Source organism: Littorina saxatilis, linkage group LG1, assembly GCF_037325665.1.
Source record: "Littorina saxatilis isolate snail1 linkage group LG1, US_GU_Lsax_2.0, whole genome shotgun sequence".
In the NCBI taxonomy this organism is placed as follows: domain Eukaryota; kingdom Metazoa; phylum Mollusca; class Gastropoda; order Littorinimorpha; family Littorinidae; genus Littorina; species Littorina saxatilis.
Window position 1 is genome coordinate 15,474,230 of NC_090245.1, and position 12,222 is coordinate 15,486,451.

The following is a 12,222-nucleotide window of genomic DNA, read 5'->3' on the forward strand; positions in this document are numbered from 1 at the left end:
TGTGTGTGTGTGTGTGTGTGTGTGTGTGTGTGTGTGTGTGCGTGCGTGCGTGTGTGTGCATGTGTGTGTGTGCGTGCGTGCGTGCGTGCGCGTGTGTGTGTGTGTGCGTGCGTGTGTGTGTGTCTGTGTGTCTGTGTCTGTGTGTGCGTGTGCGTGCGTGCGTGCGTGGATGCGTTCGTTCGTTCGTTCGTTCGTGCATGCGTGCGTGCGTGCGTGTGTTAAGTTGTGTTCAAACAGAATGATGCCCTTATCCCATATCAACACCTGAACAGATCTGTGTTGGCCAACATGATAGCTTACACGAGAATTAAGTACCGTGCCCTTAAGAAACAATAATTAGCATTCTCTCTCTCTCTCTCTCTCTCTCTCTTTGGTTTCTGGAATTAGCGAAGGTAGTTAAGGTCAAAGGGAGAAGCTGTAACACCGTCGGCAGGTATTTATTGCAAGAGGCCTGCTGAGACCGACGCAACAAGCAGCGACTGACATGTTGAAAGCTATGGCTTTCTGCACAATTTTTCCTGCTTGTGCACAATTTTCCTGACGTTATAGTTCATGCTGGACATGGATGCTATTCGGGATGCTTGCTTTTCCCTCTCGTTTTTAATCGCTGAAATTGTGTGAACTGTTTTCCACTGTGACATTCAGTTTCAGATGTTTAGCTTTAACTACGAATTAGCAGTGTGTGAAGCTGACGTCCACTTTTTCCTCCCAAGGGCAGGGACTGAGGGTGCTTTAAATAAACAGTTTAAGCTTTCTTTTAGCCATGAGCCATGTTTTCTTGTGTTGTCACGCTGAAAGGGATTGAATTTTTAAGTATATCCCGTAGACATAACATGAACTGCATTGGTTTCTTATTTTTCGTCTGCAATATATTGCTTTCTAATCTAACGTAAACCAGTGGCTAATGATGGAGGATTTTGAATTGGTCCTGCAACGTTTGTACATACGAATGTTTCACGAAGTTTTGCGGATAGGCAGCTTATGATGGCAAATTGCATGTTGTTTCACGTCGTTCATGTTGTGCCCAAATGTCCTAACAAATCTGTAACTAACAACAAAGGTTTAAACAAGGGGAGCAGGCGGACGTAGATGCCATAAAGAAATTATTACAATTTGTTTTACTTATGTTAATCGACAAGAAAATTGTTGTAATTGTTATTGTTATCGTGAATTTTAATTGCTGATGTTTCTCAGTGTTCATCGTGCATTCGAGTGTTGTGGAGGAGCACTTTGTGTCCTCAGGTAGTGTTTTGTTTCGTATCCTCACTGTTGGTGACATGCGAGTGTTGTTACTGTGCGGTGTATGTGTGCAGAGAGGCTAGCTGCTTTTGAAAGAAAAGAACATGTTGAACTTTGATAGTTGCTGATGTATGTGTTGTTGAGGTTCACACATGTAGTGTTACTCTGCCTCAGATACATTTTTTTACAGAGAAGCCTTTAAAAGGAAAAATGCTGATTTTTGATTGTTGCTGATGTGTGTGTGTGTGTGTGGTCTGGTGATATTGACACGTGTTTGTGTGTGTGTGGTTGTTGATATTGACACGTGTTTCTATGTGTTGTTGTTGCAGAAGAACAGCTGATGATGGAGAAGCACGGCATGATGCCCTCCACCACCTGGTCGCTCTTCAGACCCATCTGTTCCACCGTCCTGCCCCCCGCCGCCCCCTGCCTCCCCGCCAGGCCGCTGTACACCCTCTACGGGGGGTTGCTTGGACTGCGACCCCCCGCGCTGCCCTTCCCTTCCATGGCCCTGCACCCCCTATCCATGGCTGCCCATCAGTCCCTCGCACTGTCACACCAGCACCAGCTCCCCCCAGCCTCCTCTCCCTCCTCCTCAGCCTCCCCCTCCACCCTCACCTCACCACCTTCTCCTCCAGTCTCCGGGTTTGGCAGATCCAGCGAAGGTCGGGGCGTGGAAGGTGGGAGTCACATGCCGCTGGCCATGTACCGCTACCATCCCTACCTCCCTGCAGTGCCAGACAAGTACAAGGCCTCCGATTCCGTGGCCGTGGACTATAGCAGACCGTGAGCTTTGACGATTGTTTAGGTATGTGACTGGGTTCCACCTAGAGACTGCAGAGAACACATGTCTATAGTCTCTAGTTCCTCTGTGGACTCAGAGAACACAATCATGTCTATAGTCTCTAGTTCCTCTGTGGACTCAGAGACCGTAGACTGTCTCGTGGATTGCAGCTGGTTATGAGCCTCGCATGATGAAATATACTGTGGTGACAAGGGCTGTCCGTGTACGTATGTGACTGGGTTCCACCAGAGACTGCAGAGAACACATGACTATACAGTCTCTGGTTCCCCTATGGGCTCAGAGACGGGCTCAGAGACCGTAGACGGTCTCGCGGATTGCAGCTAGTCATGAGCTTCGCGTGATAAGGTATGTACTGTGTGGACAAGGGCTGTCCGTCTGGAAGAGTATACTCTGGCTTCAGCAGCGACCCGCACAGAACCTCTGCCCCTTTTCGGAGCTACCCAAAGCAACTGACAGACTGTGTGCAGTAGGCCTTGTGCACGTGGACTGTAGTCGATCACGAGCTTAGGATATTCATGGTTCTGTGGCTCGGTTGCTGGACGTGAACGTGATCTACTGATGCCACTTTCTCTTCTTGGGGTTCCATGCTAAAATACAACAATCCAAGGGGCGTACTGTCTTCTTCGCTGGACTGCAGTTGCCAATTAGAGTGCGTCCTGGTTGTCTTCATTTGGTGAACTGCAGCAGCAGACAAGGAAAAATGAAGATAATTAGGTCTGTGCCTACTAATAGTCCTCAACATAATTGCGCAACAACCCTTACTGAGCTGGTTACCTGTTGTCTTTGTCGCATTATTGTGATACGGCAGGCAGATTTTGTGACATATTGCTGCAAACTCTTCTCCGCTCTTATCCGAATCGGGGCCTGTGACTGAGCATGCGACACACTACATGGGATCTGCAACAACCAATGACTTTGTGCTCTGCCCTGCCTTGTTTAGACATTCACAGTCCATGAGCTGCCTCTTCGTTGCCCACTAGTCTCAACAGCAAACGGCAAGCGGCCAGCAACTCATTGACAATTTCTGAGCCCTTCACGCCCAGTTCGTTGGCCATAAACAGTACTGTAGAAAGGAACTACTTTTTGCAAGGCTCAGAAGCTCTGTATGACCGACACTCACTGTGCTGGGGCTACTGGCCATAGTACAGTAACCATCCTCTATTATGTACTCTTACTCAACTTCGATTCACCTCATGACTGGTAACATGTATTCTGAGTTAAAATTGTGTTGTTGTTTTTCGGCACGCCATGCATGCTGAAAGAGAAAGAGAAATCCTGAGTGCTGTGACAAAGATTGTCATGTGTATCACATCAAACGACCCTGCAAGGCTTTGCTTTATGGTAACCTAAGGAGACACACCAACAAAATGTGGGTTTCAGTTGATATTTGTGTATTCAGAGAGAGAGAGAGAGAGAGAGAGAGAGAGAGAGAGAGAGAGAGACAGAGACAGAGACAGAGACAGACACAGACACAGACAGACAGACAGACAGAGATTTTGAACGAATGAGAGAACATGTTTGACGAATGAAGGAGAAAAGAAGTATTAACAGACTATTTTGTGTTTGGCTTGCACTCACCTCTTTTAATGCATAATAACCGCGAGCTTTACACGTCGTCAGGACTAAAGCTGGCGGTATCCTCAGACCTTCATTTGAGTTCCCCACAGTCAGCCTATTATTTCCCCTATGACCTCCACTCACCTCTTTTAATGCATAATAACCGCGAGCTTTACACGTCGTCAGGACTAAAGCTGGCTGTATCCTCAGACCTTCATTTGAGTTCCCCACAGTCAGCCTATTATTTCCCCTATGACCTCCACTCACCTCTTTTAATGCATAATAACCGCGAGCTTTACACGTCGTCAGGACTAAAGCTGGCTGTATTCTCAGACCTTCATTTGAGTTCCCCACAGTCAGCCTATTATTCCCCCTATGACCTCACACGAACAGACTGGATCACAAACAAGGCCAAACTTACCGCTTTCGTGTGTTTTGGTCGCACCGTGTGTCATAGTGATTTGTAAAGGATTTTTGTGAAGTTGATGCTTAACGAGATATATTTTGCAATTTATGATTGTGACTCTTGTGAAAATTCGTCTTGGCGACGGTTTTATTGTGCACGTGTTGCTTACATGTGATGTGATGACAGATTTGGGAATGCTCGTTCAACTTAAAATGGCACAAACAAGTGTCTTATCAGTGAGTGTTTACTTTGCACCGTGATCAAAGCTTATACAAGAAGGCTTGGGCAATTATATAACTTGGATATGAACAATTGACCAGATTCACAGTGGTGATGAAAGTAGAATGGTTAGCTTCGTTGCCGAAAACAATCATCACACTCTTCTATAGGTTTTCTCGTGGATAACTTGATCATCGTATACTTGTAATGCTTTTCGTGTTTACATCTTCCTGGATGTCTAATTGATGGTTAAACTGTAACGTGGATTATGTGCTGTTAATTCATCAAGATGACCCATTGACTATCCACGGCCGACTTATTTTGGCAACCTGCTATTTCCATGGACACATTTCTGAACCAGAGAACGGGTGAAGCCAGCTCAGTGACAATGAAAAAAGGATTATTGTGATTTGCCAGTTTGCGAATGTTTTCAAGCCAGAGAACTACATCAGAAAATATGTGTAGAAGAAAATAAAAATGTCAATAATGTATGTGCAGTCAGTCGATTTTGTTCTCATACTTGATAGACCATGTGTGACAATCGGAAAACCAAAGAGCACAACATAATTATATCTCACACTTTTTGTGCTTTATGAGTTTGTGAATCATTGCAAATTATCTGATTTTAACTGTTGATGAACTGTGTGATTTTTATTTGTTGCCATGAAAGAAGGAGCGATTTAATTGTAAAACGCTTGTGCACCAACCTTCACCAGGTAGATAAAGAATGAGAGAGAGAGAGAGAGAGAGAGAGAGAGAGAGAGAGAGAGAGAGAGAGTTAGTGTTTGTGTGTGTGTATGTGTGCGTGTGTGCGTATGTGTGTGTGTGTGTGTGTGCGTGCATTCGTGTGTGTGTGTGTGTGTGTGTGCGTGCGTGTGGGTGTGTGTGTGTGCGTGTGTGCGTGCGTATGTGTGTGTGTGTGTGTGCGTGCGTATGTGTGTGTGTGTGTGTGCGTATGTGTGTGTGTGTGCGCGTGTGTGTGTGTGTGCGCGCGCGCGCGCGCGCGTGTGTGTGTGTGTGTGTGTGTGTGTGTGTGTGTGCGTGTGTGCGTGTATTTGAATGAAGTAGGCAGCCCCACAAAGAGTCCCATTATTTGAGTAACGCTTTAAGTAGAGCATGTAAAGAATATTTGATTATTTATTGAACACTCCATTTTCCATCTGTGTTGTCGGCATCCAGTTTTGTGGCTGCCGAATACTATACCATAATGTTCTTCTGTGCAAGAGGGGAGGGGTGTCTACATATGTGTGGTGGGGCAGGGGACTTCAGATGTATTCGTAGGTCATCAGTTTGGCTAGGAGGAATGAATGAGACGAAACCACTAAGCGATTCACAAACTACAGTGGATCCTCCTCCCCCCCCCCCCTCTTTGTTTAGGATCCTCCGTTTAAATTTAAGACTTTCAAATTGAAGATTTTATCTCTTATAAAGATCCCTAGATTTAAGAATTCTACCCTTTAAAGACAAACTATTTCAGACGTTCTCCTTTTTTAAACAATTTTTTCTCAAATTTTCTGTTCAGTCATGAGGTTTAGAATTAGAAATCTACCTCCATTTCCAAATGTCCTCCCTTTTAAGATATTTTTTTTAAAGTTTGTTGGTACATGTATTCTTAAAAAGGGTTTCCGCTGTTTTATTCGTTTAGTTGTCGACCATCCACAGAAATTGTTCTCGTGGCATGGGTGACCAAACATTGTTGAATATGTTTGCAAGCGTTGAGTTGTGCAGCACTGTTGTGTAGGCTTTGTGTCCTGTTGTCTTGTTAAGTATTATTTAGTACAGGATGCACGAAGACTATTGTTTTGAGTAAATCACAGTGTTGAAAAATGACCTGGGAGTTGGCGTTTTTATGTAAGCTTGATGACAGTGCGTGAACACTTGTTTTGTTTGTTTGTTTGCTTGTTTGTTTTGTGTGCCTTGTCTTGTCCTTTCATTTCTTGTCTTGTTTTTATTCTCTCTGTAATTTCAAGTAATGTTTTATACTTTTTTTGTTATTTTGCCTGTGCTGTTTTATTTGATGTAATTTTATTTTATCTTATTTAAATATTTGAGTCATTAAGTTCTTTAATTTTCTTTTTCTTTTTTTGAAGTCTTGCTTCGTTTATTTTCAAATTCTGATTGCTAGAATTTAACAGAAATGACAAAGGACTCATTATGCAGGCTCAACACACTAAGCAACCACAAAGCTGTTGTTTACAGAAGAGGGCGATGGCTTTTTATTACAACCCAACCACACTTATACCAGAGAAAGAAAAAAACTAACAACAAACAAACAAACAAACAAACAAGTCAAGAGTTTTATGGGACGAAGCTTTGTTCAGCTATAGGATCTTCAGGTCATTTCATGGGACCATCGCTGTTCAGATCTTTTAAGCCTTTTCCTGTTCTACAGTGTTCACGGCTAGCGGACGGGGTGAGGGCTTGTGTGTGTTGGGGGGGGGGACATTCTGATTTTGGCCAACGCTTATCAGGAAGCTGTCGCAGATCAGCTAACGGTCATCTCTTAGGCTAACATAAACAACACACAAAACGAAACTATTCTAAGGCGCTCCGCTCACATATATGTAACTTCAGCAGGACCGACGACGCACTGCAGATTATCCCAGCCCGCTACACGTTGCATGAAAGGAAAACAGGCCAAGTACTCGTCATAATCCCTATCGCGGCAAAAATCGCTGAAACTGCGCAGGTATATTCTGCCCATAAACTCCAATGGCAATATCTCCGTTTTATTAGGGTAAAAAAAAAACATGTTAAAACTCTGGTGTCTCCATACCGAGACGGTTGAGATTGTTCAATGTCGTCATTCTAAGAAGGATCTGAGTCGACGGGATCATTTTGGGAAGAAAAAACAAACTAAGATGCTCGCATTTAAATGTTCCTGATAATAGCCTGTACTTCAAGGGCACTGATATAATTATTATTCTTCTTCTTCTTCTTCTGCGTTCGTGGACTGAAACTCCCACGTACACTCGCGTTTTTGCACGAGTGGAATTTTACGTGTATGGCCGTTTTTACCCCGCCATTAAGGCAGCCATACGCCGCTTTCGGAGGAAGCATGCTGGGTATTTTCGTGTTTCTATAACCCACCGAACTCTGACATGGATTACAGGATCTTTTCCGTGCGCACTTGGTCTTGTGCTTGCGTGTACACACGAAGGGGGATAAGCCACTAGCAGGTCTGCACATAAGTTGACCTGGGAGATCTGAAAAATCTCCACACTTAACCCACCAGGCGGCAGCGACCGGGATTCGAACCCTCGACCTTCCGATTAAGAGGCCGACGTCTTACCACCACGCCACAGCGCCCGTCATATAATTATTATTAAAAGGGATCATGCAGTTATGTGCTATAAACGTCTATACTTAATACATGTAGTAACTCCTGACTATCACACACACACACAAGAAAAGAACGAAGCAAAACAAGCTAAGAAGGGACAAATACATTATTTATTGCAATAATTATACTTAAAAAGTGTCTACAAAGGCGACATTAGGACAACTGATTAATGAAAGACAAAAGGATTTTGATTTAATTATCTCAAAATGTCTTGATGCTTTTTACGACTGTAGCCTTCCTCCCACCATCATCAATAATTGTTGCTGTTGTTGAAATAATTACAAATAAATAATCTACACGAATGTTATATAACGGAAAGTAATAAATGAGAGACGGTGTTTTAACATTAATCAGCTCTTCAAAGAAAAAGACAAATAAACGAATAAATGAAAAAAACACCTACACATTGATATAAACATAAGTGCATAGTTGTTTTTTTAATAATTCATAAAAAGAGCGATCTAGCTTTTACAGGATTCAAAATTCCGTCAATCTTTTATTGGGTGATTTGGAAACTAATACAAATGATAACTCAAACAAAACAGTTTGCAGTTAAACAATAAAAAAAACTGTCCAGCATTTTTTTGCCCAGAACTAGAGATAGGCGGACAATCATTGTTTGTGTCAAGTCAAAAGCAGCATTGTCCCGAAGGAACTCCTTATCGTCTTCACATATTTGTGCTTAAGTTTTATATTTTTAAAGTTAAATTATATTCGTGAACTGTGACCTAAAAATAGACAGCACAATAGAAAAGCTGTTTATTTCTTCGCGATTCTCATTTGTTTTTGTCAGGTTAAATTCCTTCATCGGGTTGAGGAGATAAATGTATTCAGAAGCTAATTAAAACAGATGGACTATCTGCAGTAGATACGATTGGTATTCGTTGAATCCGCGACACTGTGGCCAGGGAACAACACCCCAGAGTGTGCTAAAAGAAAACGAAAGAAGACAGGAGAGAGAACGAAACGAAAACAAGAGAGAGCAAAGAAGGGGTGTCTTTATGAAACAATAATGTGAGCATTGTGTGAGAGGGGATGTTGTCGGATGTTGGAACATAGGTGATAGACTTGGCTAGCCGTAGAGGCCTCTCTCTGTTCACTCCTCAACTCTCGCTCTCGCTCTCGCTACTTCGTCCCGGCGCGTGATAACCGCCACAAAGACCCGACTGTACAAAACAAACATAGAAACAACACAAAGGCTGTCTTCTTTTTTTTCTTCTTTTTTTTTTGCACACAGCTACAATGATTGTCACATACTGCCCCGAAAAAAAAGTCTTTTCAAAGGCCTTCCCTTTTCCCATGTGATACAGACACTGTCGAGAGCCAACGAAAAGTCATCGTAACTCCAATGAAAATAAACAGAAGTGATAAGATTTTCGTCGTGTCTTTATTAACAATTGAGTCAAGTCAACCAGCACAGGTAATGCGAGATATTGCAGGGCAGTATAGGTGTGTCTTTAATTCTTATAATTGTTACGCGCGATTCGCAACATTATCGGTGCAAATTAATAAATTCCGTAAAAAGTAAATTCCTATCCCCCAATAATGATTAATTGACTATTAACACACATTCCGCTGTTAATGTTCTGAATTTATATTTATTTTGTTTTATTGTATACTGCTACCGGCGTGGGTATGGGAGCGGCCCCGAATATGGACCGACTTCTAATAATTATGGACCACCTTCCTATATCTGACAAACGAACGATGCTAGAGCGCTCAAAACCATTTAATTCGCAACATTGACTCTCTCTGTGTAACTTGAATATATCAAAACAATTGCGGACGCACAAACCAACCACAAAACCACAGAGATTCTTAGCTTTTTAACTTCCCGTTATTTGCACTTTTGGCAGCGTTCACTTTACATTTGAGTTTCTGTCCACAAACACACTCGCTAGACACGGACATATAACATACCGTTCGCCTACAAGTAAGGCCAGAGCATAACATAACATGCAGATTACAATACTGATAAAAAGAAAGAGAGAAAGAGAGAGAGAGAGAGAGAGAGAGAGAGAGAGAGAGAGAGAGAGAGAGAGAGAGAGAGAGAGAGAGAGAGGGGGTAATGATGGTGGTGGTATCATTTATAATGTATACTCTTAAGTAATAATACAAATAATAGATTCTTTTTGAACTTCCACCCTACAATAGTCAAAAGTCACTAAAATACAAGACACCCCTACACCCATAAGATTGGACAGGGTGACAGACAGGTTAGAGGATAAGTGAAGCAGACAGACATAAGACATACACACACACTCTTGCCTAAAATCTTATAAAAACCTACAATTTTAAATTGTGGAAAAAGTTAAGCTGAAATGGACACTTCGCCTTGGTCAATAACCTAACATTATATTCCCATAGGGTAACCACTCAGACAAAAATTCAACATTTCTATTCCTGATAAAATTCAATTTCTTTTCAATGTAATATCTTTGTTTTAATATTTTCAAAAAAACACTCAAAAGCGGAACTGAGCCCTGAAGTTTACTTTTATAAATATAATATTTTCCTAAAAGAATAATCAAATCTAAAACATTATCAGTGTTCACATTATCATCATTTCCAAATATTATCAATCCTTTTGAAAAAGTCAAATGTTCACAATGTAAACATTCTTTGTGCAATACATTATTCAATTTAATCCAGAAGGTTTTAACAATCATACATTCCCAAAATAAGTGAAAAATTGTCTCTTCATGATACCCGCAAAATGTGCAAAGCGGTGAATTTTTAATTTTACACAAATATAAATATTTATTACAAGGTAGAATCCGGTGTAAGAGTCTTTAGTTTCTTGTTGTGCTTCAAATAATGTTCTCATCGAACCGAAATAAATAAATGTGATGCACACTACGAAGCACATTCTTTGCAAGAAAGCAAGCTAGTTGTCAGCATGAAACAACAAGTCGCGTAAGGCGAAATAACAACATTTAGTCAAGCTGTTGAACTCACAAAATGAAACTGAACGCACTGCATTTTTTCACCAAGACCGCATACTCGTAGTTTCGTCAGTCCACCGCTCGTGGCAAGGGCAGTGAAATCGACAAGCCAGAATAGTGCGGTAATGGTCGCGCTGAGCAGGATAACATGCTTCTCTGTATCTCTATTCTTTTTAGCGTACTGAGTTTGTTTTTAATCCAATATCATATCTATATGTTTTTGGAATCAGGGACCGACAAGGAATAAGATGAAATTGTTTCTAAATCGATTTCGGACAATTAATTTTAATCATAACTTTCATATTTTTAATTTTCAGAGCTTGTTTGTAATCCAAATATAACATATGTATATGTTTTTGGAATCAGAAAATGACGAAGAATAAGATGAAATTGTTTTTGGACCGTTTAAAAACAAAACATTTTAGTTACAAGTTTCCGATTTTTAATGACCAAATTCATTAATTAATTGTTAAGCCACCAAGCTGAAATGCAATACCAAAGTCCGGCCTTCGTCAAAGATTGCTTTGCCAAAATTTCAATCAATTTGATTGAAAAATGAGGGTGTGACAGTGCCGCCTCAACTTTTACAAAGAGCCGGATATGACGTCATCAAAGGTATTTATCGAAAAAATAAAAAAAATAAATCCAAGGAACTCTCATTTCAAATTTCATAAAGATCGGTCCAGTAGTTTAGTCTGAATCGCTCCACACATACACACACAAACACACACACACACACTCACACATACACACACACACACACACACACACACACACACACACACACACACACACACACACACATACACCACGACCCTCGTCTCGATTCCCCCTCTATGTTAAAACATTTAGTCAAAACTTGACTAAATGTAAAAAGGGGGTCCGTATTAGGAGCCCTTCATCTGCCATGGTAAACAAGCGTTCCAGTAAAACATATCAACAATAAAATTGACATTCAAATGGAGTCAGGCTGCACTTGTTTGGTATCATCTGCTTAAAAAAAATACCAACAAACAAACAAACAGTCAAACACGCAAACAAATATGCAAACAAATATACAAACTTCTCTGACCTACATTACAAGCAGCAACAAGGGTAGTTGAACAAGTCACAAAGTGACCCGTCTACACACGACTGAACAGTGCAGAAGATGTGAGAGCACTCTCCGAAGACGAATCAGAATGTACAAGGGGGGCTGTTGGGAGGCATCGAAAACTATTACAGTGGAACTCCCCTTTCAGCTTATTTGTCATACCAAGATATGCGAACAGGTTTTCTATAAACCTATAACGTCGCACAAGTACAAGTAAGTAATTAGTAAGTAAGTAAGACTTCCCAAAATCTGACAAAATCGGGTCTTGAACAGGAGGGAGTCTTAAAATGGAGGTAAATATACACAGGTTATGAACAGAAAGTCTGCAAAAGCAAGGTATTAAAAAGGAGGAAGTCTTAAATGTTGGGGGGGGGGGGGGGGTGTTGGTCTTAAAAGAGGAGCTCCACTGTACTCTCGATCAGAGCCCCCCCCCCCTCCCCCAACACAGTCAATACTGTTTCATACAACATTTGCAAGGCTCGTCAGTCTCAGATACCCTGCTCCATGGAATCGGTAAGATTGTCGCCATGACGTTAACGATTTGATGGGGGCGTATGGTCCAACGCTTGGGAGCGCGGTGTCCTTTAACAATTTGCCTGCAGCGGACTGTGTAAT

General features: G+C 41.7%; 1 protein-coding gene across 2 annotated transcripts in view; it reads left to right on the top strand.

Annotated features, from left to right (window-relative positions):
• LOC138962786 (T-box transcription factor TBX20-like) overlaps positions 1-6,053 on the top strand; it is a 61,496-nt gene extending 55,443 nt beyond the window's left edge. For both annotated transcript variants that reach the window (XM_070334749.1, XM_070334756.1), the window contains exon 7: positions 1,569-6,053. In XM_070334749.1, the coding sequence (XP_070190850.1) occupies positions 1,569-2,029 (461 nt within the window). In that variant the 3' untranslated portion in view covers positions 2,030-6,053. The remainder of the gene's footprint in view (positions 1-1,568) is intronic.
• The last annotated feature ends 6,169 nt before the right edge of the window (positions 6,054-12,222 follow it).